This window comes from Hypanus sabinus, chromosome 5, assembly GCF_030144855.1.
Source record: "Hypanus sabinus isolate sHypSab1 chromosome 5, sHypSab1.hap1, whole genome shotgun sequence".
In the NCBI taxonomy this organism is placed as follows: Eukaryota; Metazoa; Chordata; class Chondrichthyes; order Myliobatiformes; family Dasyatidae; genus Hypanus; species Hypanus sabinus.
This window is the reverse complement of record NC_082710.1, coordinates 143,430,186-143,456,490: the sequence shown is the minus strand read 5'-3', so window position 1 is coordinate 143,456,490 and position 26,305 is coordinate 143,430,186. Positions and strand designations below refer to the sequence as shown.

Here is a 26,305-nt window from a genome sequence, read left to right as displayed (position 1 = left end):
CACAAAGACCAGGGAGTTGAATTTCATCCTTGGCCGCTTGCCCTGTACTGTTGCATAGAACATACTTGAATGGGACCAAGCTTTGGAAAGCGGGTACAAGGTACAGCTCCAGTTATATCGAACCCATTGGATGTGACTGATGAATTTCCATCTCCTTGCATTCAAAAAGAACAGAGTGAAAGATTTTTGGGAAGTCTGTGGTGTTTGAATTTTCAAATCTGTTGCCATCCACAAGAGGAAGATGGCAGTTCTGTGAGATTGTTTGGTGCAGTTGGCCAGTTACACGGATAAGGAAAGGGTAACAGTTAGACACATTCCTTCCAACAGGATTGAAAGTTGAGGTAACATAAGCTTTGGGAAAGTAGCACTGTAGAGGCTGGAATGGTCAGGCTGGCTTTCCTAGATTGAATCCCGAGGATATCCTTGTACTTTATGGTGAACAACAGTTGTAATGTAGGAAGCCTGTCACAGTGCTAATATGTGCCAAGCTCCCTGAAACAGCGGTGTAATATTGACAGAATACGCTCCGCTTGGTGAAGCTCCAGTGGAGGTACTCTTCCATGTGTGGTTCAGTTGGAAGGGCTGAGTAGAACAAAGGAGGGAGGGAACTTTAATGGTTCAGAAATACCATACAGAGCAAATGCGGACTGGCTTGTTTCTGGCTACAAGTTTAATACCCTACATTTAATGTATTGAATGTAAACGTAATGGATTAAGGTATACCTGCAAGAAAGTGAATCGCAGAGTTGCATATATGTACTATGCTAATAAATTTACTCTGAATTTCGGCTCTTGAACATTTTTGTTGGGAATCTAACTGATGGGCTTTCCTTCTGTAGGTGATCATCGCAGTCAGCCAGTTAATAGCTGATGTGATTGGAATTGGAGGGACGCGATTCCAGCAGTCTCTGGCGATTGTTAACAATTGTGCCAATAGTGACCGGGCTGTAAAGGTGAGTCAGTTATCTTTGTCTCATTATAGCATCTGTGATCGGTGCCGTTGTGGTCCTGTTTTTTTAGAACACCTAACAGTACAACACAGTACAGGCCCTTCAGCCCACAATGTTGTGTCGACCCTGTAATTTACTCCAAGATTAATTAACTACCCTCCCACATAACCCGCTATTTTCTTGTATCCATGTACTTTGAATGTCCCTAATGCATCTGCCTTTATCACTACCTTTGGTAACACGTTCCACGTACTTACCACCCTCTGTGTGTAAAAAAACACCTATCTCCAACATCTCCCCTACACTTTCCTCCAAACACCTTGTGTTATCCATTTCTGCCCTGGGAAAGTACCTCCAGCTGTCCACTCTCTCTTTGCCTCCTGTTACCTTTTACACCTCGATCAAGTCACATCTCATCCTCGTTCTCTCCAAAGAGAAAAGCTGTAGCTTGCTCAGTCTATCCTCATAAGACGTGCTCTCTAATCCTGGTAGATCTCCTCTGCATGCTCTCGAAAGCTTCCACATCCTTCCTGTAATGAGGTGACCAGAAATGCAGCCATGGTTCCCTGGGCTCTGGCTTTGATGCTTATGTCATCACAGTTCTTCTCTCCTGACTGCACCCTCCTGCCTCCCTCCACTCATTCCTCCTACTGAACCCCTCGGTCAACCATGGGTGCCCGTGGACTGAACTATTCCAGCTCACTCGTGGTTTTTCCTCCTTCTGCTCTCCATCCCAATCCCCCTGGCACTGTCCAGCTGTCATGAAGTATGTCTCCTTTCAGAATCAAAATCAAGTTCACTGTCACAGTCTCGTATGTTGTTAAATTTCTTGTTTTGCAGCAGCGGCATAGTGCAAAAGCACAAACATGCTACAAGTTAGAAAAATAAACCAACAGTGCAAAATTTAGGAATGACGATGTCTTGTCCATGAGAAATCTGATGGTGGTGGAGAGGAAGTTGTTCCTGAGTCACTGAGTGTGGGTCTTCGGGCTCCTGTACCCCCTGACTGTGTTAATGAGACAAGGCATGTCCCAGGTGGTGAGAGCCCTTCGTGATGTTTGCTGCCTTCACGAGGCAGCACTGGTTGAAAGTGTCCTCGATGGTGGGGGGGCAGTTGTACCCATGATGGAGCTGGCTGAATCTACATCTCTCTGCAGCATCTTGCCATCCTGCGCATAGGAGTCTCCAGACCAGGCAGTGATGCGTCCAGTCAAAGTGCTCTCCACCGTACTCCAGCTCTCTGTTAATAACCAATTAATTTTAACCCATTAACAAACCTTTACTCAACCTATTTACTGCTCAGTCTTCACTCAGTCCCACGTAACAACTCTGCAAATTCCAAATCCTCCGAGGCATTTCTGTCAATCTGTGGTAACATCCCTCTGTCATGTGCTACAACCGCTGATAACTCTGCCCTCTGGTGACGCGCTCTTGTGAATCAGACTCCTCAATACCCAGAGCCTGGACTGACACCTTACTGCCCTATTATCCTGTTTATTATTTATTGTAATGCCTGCACTGTTTAGTGCACTTCATGCGGTCCTGGGTAGGCCTGTAGTCTAGTGTAGTTGTTGTTTTTTCTCCATGTTTTTTTTTACGTAGTTCAGTCTAGTTTTTGCACTGTGTCATGTAACACCATGGTCCTGAAAAATGTTGTCTCGTTTTTACTATGTACTATACCAGCAGTTATGGTCGAAATGGCAATAAAAGTGACTTGACTTGAATCCCCATACTTATTGCTTTCCTCTCTGGCCATCCTGTCTTCAGGTGCTTGAGCCCCAAGCCCTGGCATCTGCTGCCTGAATCACTCACCCGCTCTCCTCTTCTCAGAGGCTCCTTCGAACCTCCCTCCAAGAACGAACTTTAAATCACCATTCTTGATATCTCCCCATGGAGCATGGGCAGGCCCTGTGGGCCACAATGCTTGTGCTAACCCTGATGCCAAACTAAGTCATCTGCCTACACCTGATCTATGAACCTCTTATCACCTGCCTGCTCACGTGTATCTGTCCACTAGTTGTTAAACCCCATCCTGGCAGCCCGTTCCAGGCACTCACCAGTCTCTCTGTGTAAAACAAAAACCTGCCAGGTAAGTCTCCCTGATGCAGAGTTTCAATTGAAATGCCACAATTCCCCACCTCCACCACGACCGGTGAATTGGAGTGGGTTTGTTACTGTCACATGTACCAAAACACAAAGAAAAGCTTGTCTGCAAACTGTTCACACAGTTCACATCTTTACACAGCGCATTGAGGTAAAACACTAACAGAATGCAGAACAAAGAGCAACAACCATAGACAAAGTGGGGCAGGTGGAAAATAAGGTGCAAGATCATAGTAAGGGAGATTGAGAAGTCCAGAGTCCATCTTACTGTACTAGGGAACCATTCAGTAGTCTTAGAACAGCAGGGGTGGATGCTGTCATGGGCATGTCTGACCCATTGAGTTCCTCCAGCAGATCATGTGTTGCTTGTTTAGGCTTTCCATCTCTTACCGTGAAGCTAGGCCCACTAGTGTTAGACATTTCCATCATGGTGAAAAGACTCTGATTAATCTACCCTGTTTACGTTGTTTGTAATTTTATACTATTGAACAGTCCCCTTATGCAACAAGATGGACTCTAGGATTCTCAATAGACCTCAGCATAACACTCCACTTTATCTGTCTATCTGCACCGCACTTTCATTTTAACTGTATCAGCTTGTTCTGCATTCCGTTGTTCTTTTCTTGCACTGATGTGATGAAATTCTGGATGACGTGCTTCTCACTCTACCCGGGTACATGACAAGTTTACCAATTATGTCCTTGTATCATGTTGCTCACTGCCTGATAATATTTCTGTGAAGTCCTTTGGAAGTTTTATTCGGATCACAGGCACAGTGCAGATGCATATTGTTGCTGCATATCTTCCTCTATTTAGCTCACTGTTCATTAACCTCGTGACCTTGTGCCTCGACTGGAGCCCAGTTCTACCCTGTCCTCCTCTTAGAAACATAGAAAACCTACAGGACCAAGTAGAATGTAAAAAAGTACCAATTTCTTGGTTACACCGGAAACACTGATCAGATAAATTTGGATTTAATTAATTTATTTTTTGTGGTGTAATATATAATTGATGTAAAAAATTATATTGCACTAATCTTAACCGGACATTTATTGTATTTGTCATACTATCAAGACATAGTCTTGACCAATTTGTTTCTTCAATTTTAATATTCAAGTCACTTTCCCATTTTTGTCTTGACTTATGGACTCCTTGTTTAATTGCCTGTTTTTGAATCAAGCTATACATACATGAAATAAAATTCAACCTTTTTGGACAAATTTAAGAGTTTTATTGGAACAAATTATTGGAATACAACTTCCACATAATCCAATATTATTTTTATTAGGCGATATTGAAGGGATAAAATCGAAACCCAAATTGAATAAATATCAGAAAGAATTCATAAAAATTGCACTGGCAGTAGCCAAAAAGGCTATTGCAGTTACTTGGAAATCGGATGCATACTTAAGTACAGATCGTTGGAGGAATGAAATTTCCAGCTGTATTCCACTTGAAGAAATTACTTATAATTTAAGAGATAAATATAAAACATTTTTGAAAATTTGGCGCCCTTATTTACAAAAGACAGGATTAAATATATAGGTGCTCTGAAGATAAAATAATTGGTTATTTGGGAAAAGAAATAAATATATATACTAAAGTTATTACGAACTCCACGGAGCATGTGGGGATCTTCCGATATCCAGGCACTCTTTCTTTCTTTTTCTATAGGGATGTTAGGGGGGAGGGGGGGAAGGGTATATTTTTTTCTTCTTTCTGTAATTATTTGAAAACTCAATAAAAAAAGTTTTTAAAAAAAGAAAACCTGCAGCACAATACAGGCCCTTTGGCTCACAAAGTTGGGCCTCTTGTCACCTGCACAGCACCAGTTGCTCAGGATAAAACCCTCGTGAGAGACAAACTGAACGATAGCGGAGGTTCATTAACGCAAGAGATTCTGCAGGTGATGGAAACCCGGAGCAACACACGGAGAATGCTTGGAGGAGCTCAGCAGGTCAGGCAGCATCTATGGAAATGAATAGACAGTCGATGTTTCAGGCCGAGATAGTGGACGTTGATTTTGTTTCCAGCACCACCACCTTCCCCCCCCCCCCCCCCAATCTGCACCTCCCCTCATCCCCCATTTTCTCTGCCATTTCATCACCCCGAAGCTCAGGGAAAATAAAACAAGGGCAGAGACACAAGAGACTGTGGATGCTGGAATCATAGAATCTTGAAGCAGCACACAATCTGCTGCAGGAACTCAGCGGCTCTCTGGGGTGTAAAGGAACTGCCAGTGTTTCAGATGGAGAGCCTGCATTCGAACTGAAAATGGAGAGGAGAGATGGCCAGTACAAAGATGGGAGGAGGGAGTGTTGAGACAGGAGCCAGAGGTGATTGATGGAGTCCATGTTGTCAGTGCCAGAAATAGGTGGTTGGTTTTCACTAAGGACACTTCCTCACTCGTTCACTCACAAGTTAATATGATTCCATGCACCATATACACTCAGCAATTAGGTATTCGAGGGCTGTGGGAGGGTGTTAACTACGTGAGAATTGCTCAGTAGAAACACCAATGCACATGACAGACAACTATTCTATGCATAAACCTTTAAATAAGCTAGTGAAATATATGTCATCTAGTTCCTCTTTTAAATAAAAGTATCTTACTCTTAACTTCTGTATTTTATGAAATTCAAAGTAAAGTAATTTTGCTGTATTATTTTACATAACATACTATCACAGGATGTGCCAAATCTTCAGAATCTGGTCAATCACTGTCTTTAATAATATCTTCAGCTAACCTGTACTGCCACTGCATGTAAAAGTAAATGAACTAAGATAACTTTTCACGCTTACTTTCCATGATAGAATATAGAATTCACAGTTCGAGCTTATTTTCATTTTTAAAAATACTAATTTTCATTTGATGCATGAGAATTCTGTATGTACAAATACTGGTTAAGCAACTGTTTGCTGAATGTGAAGCAGAGAAGTAAATATTCTGCGAAACTGGCTGTTGTTCACCTTTGTCTGACGAAGGGTCTCGGCCCAAAACATCGACGGTGCTTCTCCCTATAGATGCTGCCTGGCCTGCTGTGTTCCACCAGCATTTTGAGTGTGTTGTTCACTTTTGTTCATTTGCATAGGTTTGAGAATCCTGGCCTGCGTTCGTGTCATTTGGTCAAAGAGTGTGAAATGCAAAGCAACTGTGAAAGTTTAGTACTTGCTGACGTTTTCATATAATGACCTAAAATCCTGGCGAGAATAGGCCGACCTTTTGTAGCTAAACCATAACTGGGTTATTGCGACTCGTTCTGATCGGCACACTTTGGGCGGGATGTAAAGATCGCAGGGGAGGTGCAAAGCCGGAAAGCCAGTGTACATTTTCGGGTTTGAGGAACTACAGTCTCCCAACGAAGCTGAGGTTGAAGGGAGGACGTTTGTGACCGTGACGGACATGATGAGTGTGGGTTTAAGCAGAGTCAGTGGAGTGAGGCTGATGCTTCAAGGACCAAAATGAACGATGATTGCTGGAGAGCCTACGTTACCCAGGATCCGAACCCTGTAAGGGAGGTGGGAACAGAAGCAATTGTGGTATTCAAAAGGGAATTGGATAGGCAGCTGGGGAGGAGTAATGCAAAGACCAGTGAGGAAAGTTTGGGGGTGGGGGGAGAGGGAGGTGTCCTGAATCTCTTTCTGTCCAGAGGTCCTACATGGATTAAATGCGCTAATCATTTGTTGCCATGGTTTCAGTCGACAGGATTCCCTTCTGATGTCAAAGACCTAACCAAGCGCATCCGCACAGTGCTAATGGCCACAGCTCAAATGAAGGAGCACGAAAATGACCCGGAAATGCTGGTGGATCTTCAGTACAGTCTGGCGAAGTCCTACGCCAGCACCCCTGAGCTGAGGAAGACCTGGCTGGACAGCATGGCAAAAATCCACGTCAAAAACGGGGATCTCTCTGAGGTAATCCACCCAGAACTCTCATTCCCTTTCTGAATGTGACTTGCGTTTCCGTAGCACCTCTCACTGCATCAGGGCGTCTTCACAAGTTGAAGGCTAGGAGAGATGGCAGCCGATTTGCGAGCAACAAGCTTCCACAAACAGTCGTGGGATTAACGTAGTGTAGATGGTCAGCAAGGACTTAGAGGGCTGAAGGGCCTGTACCTCTCCTCAGTGACTGTTCTTGGCTTAGAATCTTTTACATCCATCTGGGAGACCAGAAGGCACCACAATTTAATACCTCCTCAGAATCAGGTTACTTTCAGCGTCCAGTATGATGCGGAATTTGTTGTTTGATGGCAGCAGTGTAGTGCAGAGACACAGCATCACTATAAGTATCGAAATAAATAGTACAATACGAGGTGGTATTAATGGGTTCATGGAGCGTTCAGATATCTGATTGTGGAGAGGAAGAAGCTGTTTCGGAATGGTTGAGTGAAGGCCTTTTCAGGATCCTGGACCTCCTCCCCATCGTTAGTACTGAGAAGAGGGCATGTCTCGGATGGTGAGGGTCCTCAGTTCTTCACGCTGCCTTCCTGAGGCAATGCCCCTTGAAGATGAGTCTAAGCCCCTCTTGCAGTCCTGTGCTTCGCAGCTTCCCTACCAGGCAGTGATGCAACCAGTCAAACGGCCTCTGCCGTGCAGCCATAAAAATCAAACAGTGGCTGGTAACGTATGAAATCTACTCAAACTCCGAACAAAGTAAAGATGCTGCTGTGCCGCCTTTATGCATTGTACCCACAGTAAATCCTCTTGAGCTGTTGACGCCCAGGAACAAAATAACGATTCACCTTTCCACTGCTGACGACTGGTGCGTGTTCTCCCAACTTCGCCTTCCTGAAATCCTCAGTCAATTTCTTGGGCTTGCTGAAGCTGAGTGCAAGTTTGTTGTTATGGCAACCACTCGACCAGCCTATCGGTCTCGCTCCTGTACTCCTCCTCATTGCCATTTGAGACTTTACCAGCAGCAGTGTCAACTACGAAGTTATATGCATCCTTGAGGTGGACCTGTGATTGTCAGCAGGAGGAGACTTTATCACCAATCTGTGCTAACTGTGGTATTCTGATGAGGAAATCGAGGATCCAGTTGCAGAGGGAGGTACAGAGGTCCAGGTTTAGAAGAATGGCGACTAACATTGAGGAGATGATGCACTGAGTGCCGAGGTATAATCAGTAAACAGCAGCCTACCTTACGTTTTACTGTTGTCTAGAGGCACCAGAGCAGCGTGGAGAGCCAGTGAGATTGCTTCTGCTGTAGACCTGTTGCAGCAGTTTGTGAATTGCAGAGTCCATGTCCTTGCCTAGCAAAGTGTCAATTCTAGCCACAACCAACCTCTAAAAATGATAGCTGTGATAGTCTCAGTAGTAAGTTTTTCAGGTCAGTTCAATAACTTGATGGGGAAGAAGCTGTTGTTGGACCTTGAGATGAGGCTGCTGTACCTGCTGCCAGCTGGCAGTGTCGAGAAGAGGGCAAGGCCCAGATGGTGGGGTCACCTGATGATTGATGTCACCTTTCTGAGACGAAGAGAAACGTACTTTACTTGTTCTTTCTGCTGTTTCTTTCAGTGGTAACATTTTTTTGTGGATTCAACCATGTCACAGAGGTAGCATCGCTCAAAATCTCTTCCGGCCTCTACCAACTTACTTCCCACTCTGGCTTCCTTTCAGCTTTGTCTCAGTTGCTGACTGCTGCCCACTCTCTTTTTCTCTCTGTTTCAGGCGGCCATGTGCTATGTCCATGTAGCAGCTCTGGTGGCTGAATACCTCAGAAGGAAAGGTAAGGTGAACGCCTGGATTCTCCTGAAATACCCTGTGGTTATTGGTTTTGGTGACGGGGATGGTGCTGCCTCTATTGTCCGGCCAGAAATGGAAGTCTGGAAGTGGCCAAGACTCACAATGGCACAAGCAGCAGAGCTGCCGCCTCACAGCACCAGAGACGCGGGTTCTGTCCTTTCCTTGGTTGCTGTCTGTGTGAAGTTTGCACGTTCTACCTGTGACCGTGTGTGCTCCCCACCCTCCCCAACCTCTTGGGCACTCCATTTACCTCCACATCCCAAAGATGCACATCAGTAGGTTAATTGCCCCTGCTACGTTGGTGAGTCAGCGTTAGTATACCTGTGCTCGGCTGCCCATCTTTAGAAGTACACCTTTGTGTGTCTTGCATCAAGGCAACTTGATAGAGGTGTGTGAGATTAAAACAGGCATAGAGAGGACAGCCGGTGCCTTTCTCCCCCGGGGGTGTGATGGCCAATGTCAGAGGACCTCCTTTCAAGGTGAGATGAGGGAAGTCTAGAGACCGGTCTTTTGTACTGAGAGTGGTGGGTGTGTGGGCGCTATTCTGTGGGTGTGGTGTTCTGGGCAGGTAAGTTAGGAAATTTAAGAGACTCTGAAGCCCATGGATGAAAGTAAAATAGAGGGAAGGGAGTAGGTAAAACATTGTACTACCATACAGTGCTGCAATGTGTTCTGACACAGTCGCTGAGTTGCTTTAACTGATAATCACTTTCCCCAGAAGTGCTGCAGCAACTCGTGACCCTGCGTCCCAAAGTACCAGTTAAAGTATGCATCACACCCTAAAGTGAACCAGTGCCAAGGCTGCCAGCTGGACAAGAAACAAAAAAGAAAACCCAACTAAACACTGCAGCCATGGAAACAAAGCTGTTGAATTTACTGCTTCAAAACGTCATTATCTCATTGTTCCCCACACAAAGACGTGGCACATTGGGATATTCAGCGTAGAATATTCATGCCGGTAATCCGTACTGTCCCAGCACCTGCTCTCCGTACATGGTCTGATAAATTAGAGAACATCAGGTACTCACCCAGGTATAATTTAATTACTACATGAGAAAGGATTTTCTCCCACCACCACTTCATGCCGTGAGGTTCAGAGCCCCATTACCCTCCGGGTGACAACTCCCCTTTCTCCATTGCCAGCTTCCTGAAGTCCAAGCCAGTGAATGAATAGTGACTGCCCTAAGTCCTCCCCCTGCCACCAGATTCAGAGCAGTAGTTGCCTTGTAGCCACGGGGCTCCTGCATCGACTGTACCCACCTTGGAACCGAACTGCTTCCGCAGCCTGTGGACTCACTTCCTGCGACTCTGCAGCTCGCGTTCTGCGTACATATTATTTGTGTTTTTTTTTATTATTTGCAAGATTTGTCCTCTTAATGCACAGTGGATGTTTGGCAGTCAGTGTCGTCTGTTATTTCTCGGTTTTGCGGGTGCCTGCCAGAAGATGAACCTTGAGATTGTATATGGTGTGCGTACTGTACTTTGATAATGAATTTGAACTCTCAGCGTGCCTTCTTCCATTCGGAAAGGGACGTTCCCTCTGGAGATTGTCCTGCTGCGTGGTGTGAAGGACAGTTGACTTGCCGATGTAGGTTGTTTCAAGCATACGGAATGTTTGTGACCATCTCCCGCCCTGACCCCCTCACAGTGACTGGTGTTCAACCGATGGACCTCTCTATATACGTAACAGCTGTAATTTCTAAGGGGGCATTAATAAGTGGATTAAAGAGGCTCATGGTTTGAGGAGGACAGTGATTACTTGACAGGGCTGGCAGCTATGATTCAGGACTTTTAATCCAGAGATGAGTTCAAAGCGTACTCTGATAGATAAGGGAGTTTAATTTCAAACATTTTAAAAACTAATCATACCACTGAAAAAATACAATCGTAGTGTAAGCATGAAACTCCTGCATTGTTGTGGGCCTTCACCTCCCTTCCCGATCCCAGATGGGTGGTCCTCACCCAGTCTGGTAATACACATGAATCCAGACTCTCCAATGTCACTTGCACAGGCCTTGCAGTCATTACAAGGACCCAACTACACTGATCACATTTTACTCTCTCCACACTCCCATCAACTCCCCCTCCAAGTTCTTGCCAGAGAGAAGGGTTTTAACAGTCAGACACCCAACGTTGGAAAGTCTCAGCAGGTCAAGTAGCATCTGTGGGGGGAGGGAGAGAGAGATGTTGATAATCTGTCAGAATTGGCCAGCTCTAAAGCAAACAAGAAAGGCTAACCTGTTTGAAATTGTTAAATTCAGTGTGTAAGTTGTCTACTGATAAGTATTTGATCTAAATTTGGGTTTTTTAGAGTGACGTAAGAGGCCAAAAGAATAAGAATGGGAAAAGGAATTAGGTGTCAGACCGCTGGACGCTTGTGAAATGAGGGACTTATTCTGCAAAGTGTGTGTCTTGGTTTTTGCAGTGCTAAGCACTGAATGCAGTGTACATTATTAGAAGGTGAAGAACAGAGAGATTTAGAAAGGAAATTCCCGAGCTCAGGACCCTGGCAGTTGACCACTGGCAGCCATGCCTTCGAGGGACAAATTTTTGAGATGACCAATTAGCCATAAATGTCGAAGGTCGAGATCTCGGGATTGTCAGGCTAGAGGAGATTACAGAGGTGAGTGGAGTAGGCAGAGGCTGTGGAAGAATTTTGAAGCAAGGACAAGAAGGTTAGAATATCGGGTATTTTGTGTAACTGAGAGAAAGGACTTGTTTCCGGAGCTTAGCATCTACAAGAATCCCTATAAGTTTTTACGATTAATGTGTCTACTGCTGTAATTGGTAGCTGGTTTATTATTGTTACATGTACCAGAATGCAGGAAAAAGCTTTGCCATCCAGACAGATCATTACATACATTAATTTGTTTCAACATATAATGGGGAACAGGCCCTTTTAGTCCACTGCGACGCACCTCACAGCAACCCGTCTATTTATCGCTGGGCTAGCCTAGTCACAGAACAATTTACAACGCCCATTTCACCCACTGACGGGTAAGTCTTTGGTCTGTGGGAGGAAACCGGAGTGCCCGGAAGAAATCCACGCATCCAGTGGGGAGGACATACTGACTCCTTACAGATGATGTCGGAATTGAACTCCGAACTCCGACGCCCCGAGCTGTAATAGTGTCATGCTAACCGTTAAGTACATTGTGGTAGTGGAACGGGAAATGGTAACAGTGTAGAATGCTGTGTTACAGTTAAGGAGAAAGTGCAGACAGACAAATGAAGTGCAGAGGCACTGCAACATAGACTGGGAGATCAAGCGTTTGTCTCTGGTGTACTAGACGCTGTCTAAGAGCACTCTCACCCTTTCGCTTCCCCTCATGACCTGCCCATTACCTCCCCCGGTTCCCCAGCTGCTTCCCTTTATTCCATGGTTCACTGCCCTCTCCTATTAGACTCCTCCTTCCACCTATCCCCTCCCAGTTTCTCACACTATCCCCCTTCTCCCACCTACCAGCCCCCTCACGTGGTCTCATCTATCACCTGCTGGCTTGTACTGCTTCCCAAGCTTCTTATTCTGTTGTCTGCCCCCTTCCTTTCCCGTCCTAATGAAAGACCTCGGCCTGAGATGTCCACAGATGCTGCCTGACTTGCTGAGTTCCTCCAGCATTTTGTACATGTTGCTCAAAATTTCTAGCATCTGCAGAATGTCATGTGTCTTTTTTACATAACCAAATGAGCAGAAGTGGCCTTGGTTTAATATCTCCCAGAAAAAGTTGTTCCTGATAGTGGAGTTAATTTATTGTTTGAATCCAGCACCCTATCCAATTCTAACATTTCCAAGAAACATCATTGGCTCCCAAGTCCCATAGCTTAGATGAAATAAATCCAATCTTGTTTCCATCTGCTTCATCAAATCTGGTTGTTGTTGGATTATTTAGGAGGTCAGGGAGAAGGCTCCCATCTCTCTAGTGAGTGGTGCAGGAACACCAAAAATGAAAGTACTCACCTCTAATGGGTTCTTACAGAAACGTACCATGTGTGAAACTTTCCTTGTATTGGAAAATATAATACTGACAGCTGTAATGTTTCGGTTTTTTAAAAAAAAAATTGACTTCTAGCCATCAAGTAACAGTGCCATCAACACGAGACAACACACACACACGATGCTGGAGGAACACAGCAGGCTGGCCAATCGTGTATTACTTTTTAAATACTCACCAAAGAACTACAGCAGCCACTAGAGCTCATGAGTCTGTTTCTCTGACTTTCTCGTCTGATAGTTGTATTGATTTTTTTCTGTGACCATTGTCCTTTTTACCAATGGGACAAAAACATAACTTTCTATTACCTTGGTCAACTCAGCAAGCTTTGTCTCCCCTGCTGCCTCCAGAGGATGTGGATGCAATAAATTAATTGTTGTTTCCAAGTTCAAAGGTGATAGCTTTCATTTCGTTGTACAATTGGGAAATAAATATGGGTAAATGCAACTGAGGTGCAAGTCACCTTTGCTCTGATTAGCTAACAGAATAGGCTCAAGTGATTCCTGTTTGTGTCATTTCCTGCTTTCTTAAGACATTGCAAATTTTGCTGCTTCAGCTGCGGTGACCTGGGTTCAATTGTAACCTCAGGAGTTTTGCATACTTCCCCTTGACTGTCTACAAATCCTCACTTTCCTCCCATGTCACAGCAACATGCTGGTACATTGATTGACTCTTGTAAATTACCCTTTGGTGTAGGTAGGGCAGTAGGACAATTGGAGGAGCAGTTGATGAGGGAGAGTGTATAATAGGAAAATAAATGGAGATAGCACTGAGCTGAAGCCAGCATATTCTTGATGGACCAAGTGGTTTCCTTTCATGCTATGAAAAAATACTATTAAAGAAAAATAATTTCTGGGAACTCTTGCTAAACCTGCAAATCATAGTTGAATCCCCTAGTTTTGCTGTTATTGAAACCCAATCAGCCTCTTCCCCCTATTTCTTCCAACTTCTTGTGCAGTGATATCATTGGTATAAAATTTCTATCCTTGGTTTCAAATTCCTCACTGACCTCCCTCCTCCCAGTGTTAGTAATTCCCTCCAGCACCACAACCTTTCTGGATCTCTATCTGGCCTCTTAATAATTCCCAAGTTGAGCATTTCCTCCACCAGCCAGCCTTCAGCTACCAGAGCTCCATGTTCTGGAATTCCCACCTGAAGCTTCTCCATGTCTCTTTCCTATTTTAAGGTGCACCTTAAACTTCTCCCAAAAACTAATTTCCCTCTTTCATATTTGTTTATTTTTCTTTAACCATTTGAAAACAGTAGTTTAGGTAAAAGAGCAACACACACAAAATGCTGGAGGAAATCAGCAGGTCAGACGGGAAAGTGGAAGGGGGCGGAAGCCAGATTAAGGTGATGGGGGGAGAGATAGGAGTACAAGCTGGCAGGTGATTGGTGAGACCAGGTGAAAGGAGCTTGAGGATGTTGTAAGAAGCTGGGAGTTCATAGGTAGAAAAGAGAAAGGGCTGAATAAGAAAGAGTTTTATTGGAGAGGACAGTGGGCCATGAGTAATAGGGAAGAAGGAGGAATCAGAGGGAAGATAGGGATAAGTGTGGAAAAGGTGTAAGGAAGGAGACAGACCTATGAATGGAAAAAGAGAGAAGGCTGGAAGGAAGGGGTGTCGAAAATATCAGATATTAGAGAAATCAACATTCATACCATCAGGTTGGAAACTACTCAGATGGAATATTAGCTGTTGGTTCCCCAACCTGAGTTTGACCTCAACACACTTTTTTGGGAAGAAGAGATTACCTAAAGGTTTTTGTTTGTGTTGGCTTGCTCTTACTCCAGTGCACTTGTTCGTTCTCCATTCCATAGTCACATACATTGACGTGAAAATGAATGTGTTCATTGATTCATGGACCGTTCAGAAATCTAATCTCAGAGGAGAAGCTGTTCTTTAAATGCTGATTGTGGATCTTCAGGCTGTTGCAGCCCCTCCCTGATGGTAATAGAGCAAAGTGGGTTTTATCAGATAGTGAAAGTCTTCAGTGATCGACACTGCTGTCTTCTGGCTTGGGGCAGAGAGTGACTTTGAAGTTTAAGGTACATTTATTATCAAACTATGTATAAATTATACAACCTTGATATGTCACCATACAGGCAGCTACAAAACAAGAAACCCAAAAGAACCCATTAAGAAAAGAGCTACCAGCACTTTAAGCACAGGAAGTTTGGCTATACACACTAGGAATGGTCAGCTATTAGGGCAGATAACTCATTGAGACCGATAGTCAACCTTCCAGGTGTTGACGGATCTGAAACACAGCTGGCCATGTGCGACCCTCACTGTCATCTCACCTCTGTACCTACAGAGCGCTTGCTGAAGCAGCAGGCCAGCTTGTGTTTGGCACGACTCCTCTGACGTGCTTTGAGGTGCCTCGCTGTGTCCGAGGTGCTCTGCGGATGGGGTGGTTGTCACAAACAACGTGCAGGCCTGTCATTGGGGAAGAAGCACACACGTCACTCTTGCTGCTTTCTTTCCAGGTATATTCAAGCAAGGCTGTTCGGCGTTTAAGGTGATCACACCCAACATCGATGAGGAAGCAGCAATGATGGAAGACGTAGGAATGCAAGATGTCCACTATAATGAGGTGAGTTGGCCTGATCTGGACATTCTCACTTCCAACACCTTCATCCTGTACCACAGTTCTTACTGCAGTGTCTCTGCTCTGTCAAGGCACTGAGTTCTGATTGGTTTTGTGTGTGTGTGTGTGCGTGCACGCTGAATCACTGACATTGATGGATTGTCCGCTTTGCTGGGTCAATATAGCAGTTGAATGTGATATTGTATTTTGAGCTGCATAACACTATGACAAAATGTGTCAAAGTTTTTTTGTGAAGATGTCTTCTAGCTTCTGCCTTCCTAGTGACGAATTTGTGTTTCAGGGTAATGGTTCTATGATGGAAAGATTCTGTACTTCCATCATGTCCTTCATAACCTCCCTGTCCTGAAGTGCTGTATGGCCAATGAAGGATATTTTGAGAAGTGGCCATTGTTATAAAGTGGGAAAGCCAGCAGCCCTGCAGAGGACAGAGGCATCCCGTAGGCCGCAGTTTGATGATTACAGACAGTCAGAAAAGAACTGTGGGTGCTGGACAAACAGACTATGGCCAATGGGTCAGGCAGCATCTATAGAAGGAGAAACTGTTAACGTTTCAGGTACAAGGAGCTTTGTAGGATTTAGGAAGAGGAGAATTACAAGTGCAGCTACAGCAGGCAAGCAGGTGGGGGAAGGGCACGTGGGACAAGGGATCTGATGGGTCCTACAGGGTTAATTAGGGGCTCTTAGCAGCACATGAGCTTATTTGCATAAGGTGTTGCTAATAGTGAGGCTGTGGCACATACCCAGTATGAATGAGAAAAACTGAATTGACCTGAAGAGCAGAGCCAGTTCTGGGAGAGAGTGGAGCAAAGAGTTGGAGAAGTCAGTGATGAATCCTGAAAGCTGCAGAAACAGAGTCAGGTGTAATATCACCGACAAATGGTGTGAAATTTGTTGTTTTGTGGCAGCGGTACAGTCATCATCTACGTCGTCACTGTGCCGTGACTTATGGCATTGGCCATCGTGGTCTTTGACCATGAATGTTCTTGGCAAATTGTTCTACGGAAGTGGTTTGCCATTGCTTTCTTCTGGCCCAGTGCCTTTACAAGACAGATGACAATCCCCACCCACCCCCCCAAAGCCATTGTCAATACTCTTCAGAGATTGTCTGCCTGGTGTCAGTAGTTGCATAACCAGGACTTGTGATTTGCACCAGCTGCTCAAGTGGCCATCCACCATCTGCCCCCATGGCTTCACTTGACCCCGATCAAGGGGCTAAGCAGGTGCTACACCTTGCCTAAGGGTGACCTGCAGGCCAGTAGAGGGAAGGGGGCACCTTACATCTCCTTTGGTGGAGATGTATTTCCACCCCACCAACAAGCAGTACAGTGCAATATGTAAGAAATACTATAAATTACAAGAAGAAATATCATGTATATTTTAATTTTTAAATTAATGTATTTTAATATTGTACATACAATTAAATAAAAGAGAGCAAAGATATTGAGATAATGTTCGTGGGTTGGTTCATTGTCTGAAGGTGGAGTGGAAAAAGCTGTTCTTAAAATGTTGTGTGTGGCTTCATAGTGGCAGCAGTAAGAAGAGAGGGTGTACTGAGTGATGGGAGTCTTTGATGAGTGCCCAGTAAGAGACAGGGTTATTCTTCAAGTCTGACGTGGTCCAGTTGTAACAGTACTGAAGGTGACAGACAGATACCAGTGTGGGGGTGGGTTGTAACGTGATAATGACTTTGGTTGAGATATTGAGTAAGAGGGAAACTTGCTTTTTGACCGGATGCTCCAGGGTCTTCTGAGGCCTTCGGAACTGAATGTTGTCTGTACCTCGACACTACACAGTACACACCTGCACTGTTAGCATCTTCAGCAGTGCTGCATCACCTCAGCACTCTCCTTTCATTTGCAGCCTGCTGCGATATCAGTAACTGCAAAGTTTACATTGTAAGCAAACTTCAGCGTGATAAGAATACACTGATGTTGCAAATTTAATTATCAGCTATTTCAGAAACGCAGTTTGTCATTGATGGACTGTTAACCTTTTATCCCTAAGTCAGGACAACAAATGTTAATTATCGACCAGATAATAGTCAACATTTAGAGTTGCTTGCAGTGTTTTTTTGAATTACTGATAATTGCCACTCTAGATGTGCTTTGATTGTCCTGAGTCAGCTATGGAAGTTCAAAGGAATCTGATTATTCAGAAACCCCATAGCACAGGAATGTGAATTAATCCATTCCCACTGGGCAGGATCAGGTTTGACTGTAAATAACTTGCATCTGTACCTTTCATGGCTATTCCCCAACCAAAGAAACTCAACAGCATTAAGAGACAGTTAATAGAAATCTGGTGTTTAATAGAGTTAATAGAAGTCAGGTGTTTCTACCTGAGGAAACATACACTCGGGTGAACGTTACTGTGCTTAACTTTTCAGGGTGTATCGCCAAGAATCTTATCGAGACTGTGATAAGCCAAAGCTAACAGTGCTTCAATTCACCCTGCTTCCGCTATATTTGTTTCTATTCGTTTGATAAAAGTTTTAAAGTAATCCTTTCTCACCATGTCACCTTTAATTGGAGGCACAAGAAGGCAGCACTGTATGGATGGATGGTGGGAATTGCAAGAAGCAGTCAGAGCTGTGCTCTAGTTTAACCCAGCGATGACTCCATATCCGCACCATTACTAGAGCTTCCATTTCCACCTCTGGAAGCACAACACACATCCTCCCCTGGTTACGGCATCGTTCCGTTCCTGAAAACTGTTTCTAACCCAAAGAACTGGTAGGTCAGAAATGCGGCTGCCAGCTATATATATAAATAAAAGCATGTACTGTAACAATCAAGAGCGATGTATAGTTAAAGCACAGCATTTAATTTGGCTATTCAGAGTTTTCTGCATTGTTGCTGGGAACAGAGTCCTTACTCAGCAGAAAATTGCAATTCCACCGCGGCTGGACAATTGATTTCCCCGTGATCTCCCAAACACTCAGTCATATGGATGGACTGTACATAGGTCACGTGTTCATAATGTGAGGAGGTCCAGTACATCTTCACCTCCATTCCAACTCACCACTGTTAAGACTCTCATTTGTGTCCTGTAACCATCAGGTCCACTGCTGGCCTGAATTCCCTCATTCTACCCTCTCTGAATTACAGATCAACAACAGCCTTACTAACTGCCTCCTAACATTTGTTCCTTATGTGCCATCTCACCATGATGTGGGCAGTCACGGTCTTTCCATGACCATGATTGTCCTTGGCAACTTTTTCTGCGGAAGTGGTTTGCCAATGCCTTTACCAGACAGATGACCCCAGCCATTATCAATACTCTTGAAAGATTGTCCGCTTGGCTACAGTAGTCACGTAACCAGGACTTGTGATATACACCAGTTGCTCTTACGACCATCCACCACCTGGTCCCATGGCTTCACATGACCCCAATCGAGGGGCGAGGCAGGTGCTACACCTTGCCCAAGGTGACCTGCAGGCTAGCGGAGGGGAGGAGCGTCTTACCCCTGGCGACGTATCTCCATCCTGCCGCCCATAACTCATACAATCCAACTCAAAACACCTCAAAGTGTTCTCACAGAGATAAATTAGTTTATTATTGTCACGTGTCAAAGTGCAGTGAAAAACTGTATTTTGCATGCTAACCATATAGATCATTTTATTACAACAGTGTATTGAAGTAGTAGATGGTAAAACAATAACAGAATGCAGAATAACATGTTATAGCAACAGAGAACTTACAGTTCAGGCAATAAGATGCATGAGGTAGATGGTGAGCCTGTCTTATTGTACTAGGGAACTGTTCAGTAGTCTTATAACAGTAAGATAGAAGATGTCCCTGAGCATGCTGGTACATGCTTTTATATCTTCTGCCTGATGGCAGGAAGTAGAAGAGAGATTGTCTAGGCTTGATGGGGTCTTTGGTTATGTTCTGCTTTGCCAAGGCAGCGAGGTGTAGACAGAGCCCATGAAGGGGAGGTTGCTTTCCCTGATGTGTTGAGCTGCACCCACAGCTCTCTGTTGCCTTACCAAGTCTTGATGCATCAGGTAGGATGCGTTCTATGAAAACTTCAGACCATAGCAGAGTGTGACAACTTGTTCAAAGGTGTTGCTTGTCAGGATGGTTGGCAGAGAACTTGGAAGGTCTAGAGAGAGAACCCTAGGGCTTGTGGCCCTGGGAGCTGAAGGCACACCCATGAGTGGTGGAGAGATTCAATCTGGAGATGCTGAAGTGTCCATAATTGGAGGAGTGTAGAGGGCTTGGAGAAATATAGGGGAAGAACGAAAGAGAGAGGGATGAGACCATCCGTCATTTAAAAAGAAAATTTTGAAATCTTGGCTGGCTGGACCAGGAGCTAAGGTACCCCCTGTGATGAAGGAGAGAGGTTTGAGAAAATTGGTTCGCAGATTGTGGGCCAAATTCTACTTCACACGGAGTGTGGAGCCAGCTCCAGGTGATTAATAAAGTAGCATTTTTGACAGGCCAAATAAATTCCAATGAATTAATAGGCATCCGTTAGTCTCGTGAGACCATGGATTTGTGCCTTGGAAGGTTTCCAGGGCGCAGACCTGGGCAGGGTTGTCTGGGAAACCAGCAGTTGCCCAAACTGCAGGCCTTCCCCTCTCCACGCCACTGATATTGTCCAAGGATGGGCACTAGGACCCTAGCAGCTTGGCACCGGTGTCATTGCAGAGCAATGTGTTGTTAAGTGCCTTGCTCAAGGACACAACTGAGGCTCAAACCAGATCACTAGACTGATGCCTTATCCACTAGGCCACGCGCCAACATTCCAAAGAATATGGCCTTTGGAATTGAATCTTGTTGAGAAATTTGGAAAGTAAAGTTGAGGAGAAGAATATCGTAAAAATACAAGTCCTTCCTTCCATCTGATTTCGCAGTGCATAACCCATTAACGAAGTTGGTCAGGCCTCTTCCAGTGGCACCAGATTGTTTTGCTTTGAGATCAAGTGGAGTTTATTGTCATATCCACAACAGAATGAAAAGGATTAGTGAGGATGGAATTAGATATGAGGTTTACAAGAACTAGCAGGAAAGATTTTTCTGGACTTAAATAGTGGCATGTTTGAGATTCAAAGTCAGGTTTATTGTCATATGCACAAGTACATGTCCACACAGGTGCAACGAAAAACTTACTTGTAGCAACATCTCAGGCACGTTGCATCAGAGACCCAACGTTCCCAAGGAAAAATATAAATTAAAGGCAAATTACATAAAAGCAAAGCAAAGTCCACTGCCATGCAAAGTGGTACTTTGCCACGCAAAGTGGTCATAGTGTTGCTGTAATGAGGTAATGACTGGGGTTGTGCCAGTTGGTTCAAGAGCCAAATGGTTGAAGGGAAGTAGCTATTCCAGAACCTGGTGGTGTTTAAATTCAGACTTCTGTATCTCCTGCCCGATGGTAGCTGTGAGAAGATGGCATGACCCTAATAGTGGTGATCTTTGATGACGGCAGTTCCTCGTACAGATACTACCTATGGTGGGGGGTGTTGCCCATGATGTTTTGGGCTAAGTCTACTACACATTTCAGTGCTTGTCTCCTACTTTCAGGACTCCAGCAAATTTGTTTATCATTGCTGGGCTGCAACAAACCAAGGAATAATATCGGCTTTGCAATCTTCATTGCACTGGTTATTTATTTATTGCTGTGATCACTTCTATTGCTTATCTTGCTAATTTTTATGGCATGTGCCTGCCTTTATAACAGAAGCAACAGATTGTGTGCTGTTTTTATTCACAGTGGTGGTTGTTTAATAGTTATATCCCAATTATATTGAAGTTCAATGTTTATCAAACTGTGAAGGCCTTACCTTGCAGATTTTCTTTGCTCTTTTGGGTTCTACCAAGTTGTTGCTGTTTTGATTACCTGTGCATTACATCAGCTACTTCATTGAGACTCCTACAGTCATATGGTTCGGAGGCAGGCCGTTCGGCCCGCAGTAGTCGTACCTGCTCTTCCAGTGAGCTGTCCCTCAGGTGCGACGTTAAAATGAGACGCTGCCCGTTCTCGTGGCACACCCTGAGAGGAAGAGCAAAGACGTTCTTCCCACTCTCCCTGGCAGTGCCCACCTCACATAAACGTTAACGACTATTATTACCTGTTAAGTGTCTAATTCTGCTGTGTGGAAATTAACCGACATTTCCTACATTACCCAGTGACCACACAAAGTAATTCAGTGCAGAAACAGGCGGACCATGCAGACCAAGGTGTCCCAACCAAGCCAGTCCCATTTCACCCTTCTAAACCTTTCCTGTCTCTGTCCAACGGTCTTTTAAAACTTCCTCTGGCAGCTGATTCCACATTCATATAAAAAAAAGTTACCCCTCAAGTTCCTCTTAAACCTTTCTCTTCTCACCTTAAACCTACACCTGTAGATTCCATTTCCCTGTAGAAAAAGATGGAGTGCATTCAACCTCCCATTTTATATACTCTGACATCACACCTCAGTCTCCTGTGCTCCAAAAGGAATAAAGTCCTAACTTGTACAATCTTACCCTCTAACTCAGACCTTCAAATTCTGGGAGAATGCTGAAAGATCTTTCCTGCGCTCCTTCCAGCTGAATAGTCGCAGGTTTCCTTCGGCAGGGTGGCCGAAACTGTGCACAGTACTGGATAGTGCAGGCAGAGGCAGGAAAATTGTTTCCACTGATGGGTGAGCCTCGAACTAGGGGATGTAATCGCAAGCTTGAGAGGAGTAGATTTACGGGGAGATGAGGAGGACCTGCCATTCCCAGAGAGTAGGGGGTCTGTCCCAGGGAAGCAGTAGAGGCCACCTCATTCGATGTCTTTAAGACACTGTTAGATCGATCTCTGCATAAGACATAAAAGCAGAATTAGACCATTTAGCCCATCGAGTCTGCTCAGCTATTCGATTATGGCTGATTTATTTTCCCTCTTAACCCCATTCCCCTGCCTTTTCCACGTGAACTATAATGCCTCACCAGTCATTAACATTTCAACCTTGACTTTAAATATACCCATGAACTGACTTCCACAGATTCTTCCTCATCATTGTTCTAAAGATACATTCTTCTTTTCTGGGGTTCTGCCGTCTGGTTGTAGACTCCCTCACTATTTGAAGCATCCTTTCCATGTCCATTCTATCTAGGCCTCTAAATATCTAGTAGGTTTCAAGGAGATGCCTCCTCATTCTTCGAAGCTCCAGTGAGTACAGGCTCAGAGCTATCAAACACTCCTTCGTTCATTAATCCTTTTCATTTCCGGGATCGTCGTTGTAAACCTCCTCTGGACCTTCTCCAGTGCCAGCGCACCCTTTCTTGGGTACGGGAAGAGCAATTAACAGTGGATCTGTAAGACAGAACTGAGGCAGCTGTGATGGGCGAGCAGCCTCTTTCTCTGTTGCTGGTTCTACGACAGGTGCTTATTCACAATGCAAACTTTGCTTGTTCTTTGGACAGGATGTGCTGATGGAGCTGTTGGAACAGTGTGCAGACGGACTCTGGAAAGCAGAGCGTTACGAACTTATTTCCAATGTTTACAAGCTGATCATCCCGGTTTATGAGAAAAGGCAGGAGTTTGAGGTGAGTAAGTCTGTCCTCCTCAGATGTGGGAGAGCTGTAGAACTGTTGCTGTTACGCTTTCAGCATCTCTGACTGAAATTTACTGACCACCAGTTCTCATGCTAATGTCATAATGTCTTCTGTTGTCTGAATAAAGGTAAGCACACATGGAATGAGAAATGAAGTGTATGAGAACCAGCAGGAAAGATTAATCTGTATTCTCTGGCAAAGCCTTAAGTAGTGGCTTGTTCAGCATTCAGTCACTGTTATTGTCACAAGTACTTGGAGGCACAGTGGCAGTGGAAAACTTAATTGCCACAGTAACAGAGACGCATCGCATTGGGAACTCAACGTCCACAAGGAAAATGAAAATTATATAAGAAAGTGCACAATCAAGTCAAAAAGATGTCCATTGTATTGGAAAGTGGTCATAGTATCGCTATGCGGAGGTAGTGATGAGGTTGGGTACGCTGGTTCAAGAACCTGCCAGTTGAAGGGAGATAGCTGTTCTTTCACCTGTTGGTGTGGGACAAGGCTTCTGTGCCTCCTGACTGGTGGCAGCTGCAAGAAGATGGCACTGCCTGGATGGTGGGCATCTTTGAAGACGGATGTTGCCAGTGCCTCGTGTCAGTGCTACTGACGATGGGGAGGAATGTGCCCGTGATGTATTGGGCTGAGCGGTGGGGCGAGGGGGTGACATGGATAGAGTAGAAACTGAAATGATATTTTCCCAGCTGGTGGAACCTAGAGCCAGTAGATATTGCCCCCAGGAAGCTGCCTGTTTAAAATGGAGGTGAGGGGGAATTTCGTTTTGGAGGGTCTGACCCAGAGAGCTGTTTGAGTTTGGGCTACAGAGGAATCCGAGAGCTGGGTAAGGAGATAGAGCTGAGGCCAAGGTCAGGTTTACCATGAACTTAATGGTGAAGTGAGATCGAGGGGTCTGAGTGCTCATTTTTTATGTTGTTATGTGGGGTCTTTCAAACTTCTATTTGATCCCACCTAGAGGTGATTCCACGTCAGGGAGACCAGAATTTAGGATCCTGACTGAGCCCAGCAATAATAAAAAAAAAATCAGGAGAAGCCTCGATCTACAAGTGGAACTGTCTCTCACGGAAAGAGGTCAAGGCAAACAGTAAAGATGGATTCAGGGGAAAGCTGGAGAAACATGGGAGGTGGGTGGGGAGGTTGGGGGAGAAGAGGTAGGAAGATGGAGTGGAGTAGAAGGAGGCTGGCGGTAGGATAGGAGCACCAGCACAGAGAAGTGGCTGCTGTCAAGCCCTCTCCCAAACCACTAACTCTTCAAGTCAAAGAGCTGAAACAACAGTAACCCTTTTTTCATTCCTTTACAAGTGTGCTCAGTTAATTTGTGTGGGGGAGAGTGAAACTTATTGTGACACTTAGTTGTACACTCTAACAGAAACTTGCCCATCTCTACGAAACCCTCCATCAAGCTTACAAGAAAATCGCTGAGGTTATGCAGACAGGGAAGCGACTTCTTGGCACCTACTTTCGAGTTGGCTTTTTTGGGCAGGTGAGCATCTCTCTCTTCATTTTAGCCTCTCTTTAGGCAAAGTCGTTTATTATCAAATGTGCGAGTACATGTGTGTAATGAAAATCTTAAGCCGCATCACAGGTACATAGCATCACGTAAGCTGCAGTCACAAGAAACGCACAAGTTATTTTTAAAAGAAAACACACTTAGAACAAAAAAGACTAAGTTGATTATAGTGCAAAGTGGTCATAGTGCCCCTGAACTGTAGTGTTTAGGGTTGCGCCAGTTGGTTCAAGAGTGGCTGAAGGAAAGTGGCTGTTCCTGAATCTGGTGGTGTGGGACTTCAGGCCTCTGTGCCTCCTGCCCGATGATGGCGAGTTCTTTGCTTGCGAAGATCAAGAGGGAAGAGGAGACCTCAGGTGCAACAGCACAATCGTTGGTGGCTACAGAGGCACCCCTTCGCCATCGCTGTCGAACTTGTTTTCCCTCCTGCCTGCTCTGCATAGGGTTATAGTGAGGATCAGTGCACGTGGACCAGTTCCACTCTTCAGGCTGAGGGACCTTCCACAGAGGCACAGTGAGCTGTGGTGACTGCAAGGCTGTAGGTTGAGTATCACAGTTTTCCTTCCCCTAGACAGACTGCCTGGCAAGGCTAACGAGTCCCATCTACCCGGGCTTGAAATCGGAGTCCTTCTCCTAGGCTAGCTACCAACCAAGGCTGATCAGCCTGGCTTGCATGCCCAGTTACACCGTCCGGTCGCGCCATGACATAGCAAACTCAGTAAGAACAGGGACACCACGCTCTCTTTGAGGATTAGAGACAACACCACCTATGGAAACTTGAGATGTGCCTGTGATATCAGTGTGCCGTTCATTCTTATGAGCTGATTGTTCTCAAAACTTTCTTCACTTTGCTAGTTTTATTTTTAAATAAAACTTTGAAAATGTGGTGACAAGGTAAAGTCAGAGGAACCACCTCCAGTGGCCAGTAACCAGAGGACACTGATCCGAGTTATAGTGTAGGAAAGTGTATGGTCGTGCACATTGATAGAAAGAATAAAGGCATAGACTATTTTATAAATAGGGAGAAAATTCTAAAATCAGAGGAGCAAAGGGACTTGGGAGCCATTGGGCAGGACTCGGTAAAGGTTAACTTTCAAGTTGATCAGTGGTCCAATATTAGCATTCATTTCAAGAGGATGAGAATACAAAGCTAAGGATGTGATGCTGAGGCTTTATGAGGCATTGGTGAAACCGCACTTGGAGTATTGTGAGCAGTTTTGGACACCTTATCTTAGAAAAGATGTGCTGGTAATTGGAAAGGAGGTTCACGAGAATGGCTCTGGGTATGAAAAGGGTTAACGTATGAGCAGCATTTAATGGCTCTGGGCCTGTAGTCACTGGAATTAAGAATGGGACAGGAGGGAATCTCATTCAAACCCATCAAATATTGAAAGGCCTTGATAGAGTGGATGTGGAGATGATGTTTCCTATAGTGAGGGAATCCAGGACCAGAGGGCGCAGCCTCAGAAGAGAGGATTGTCCATTTTGAATAGCAATGAGGAAGAATTTCCGTAGCCAGAGGGTAGTGAATCTGTGGAATTCATTGCGTCAGATGGCAGTGTCATTGGGTATATTTAAAGCAGAGATTGATAGGTTCTTGAAAATTCAGGGTGTCAAAGGTTATAGAGAGAAGGCGGGAGAATGGGGTTGCGAGGGATAATAAATGAGCCATGATGGAATGGTGGAGCTGACTCGATGGGCTGATCCTGCTCCAGCATCTTATGGACTTACAGAGTTCATCGGAGTCGGATGGATTGTAGGAAGAGGGATTCACAGGGAAGATGAGATTTTTAAATAGAAAGTTGCTGCGATCTGGAACCCATTGCCTGAATGGAAACAGATTCGACAGG

General features: G+C 44.8%; 1 protein-coding gene across 7 annotated transcripts in view; it reads left to right on the top strand.

The window, feature by feature from the left end:
• Nucleotides 1-26,305, top strand: part of dock9b (dedicator of cytokinesis 9b) — a 329,527-nt gene that overhangs the window by 284,566 nt on the left and 18,656 nt on the right. For all 7 annotated transcript variants that reach the window (XM_059970496.1, XM_059970495.1, XM_059970491.1 and 4 more), the window contains 6 exons: nt 840-953; nt 6,753-6,968; nt 8,724-8,781; nt 15,279-15,385; nt 22,799-22,921; nt 24,318-24,431. In XM_059970496.1, the coding sequence (XP_059826479.1) occupies nt 840-953; nt 6,753-6,968; nt 8,724-8,781; nt 15,279-15,385; nt 22,799-22,921; nt 24,318-24,431 (732 nt within the window). The remainder of the gene's footprint in view (nt 1-839; nt 954-6,752; nt 6,969-8,723; nt 8,782-15,278; nt 15,386-22,798; nt 22,922-24,317; nt 24,432-26,305) is intronic.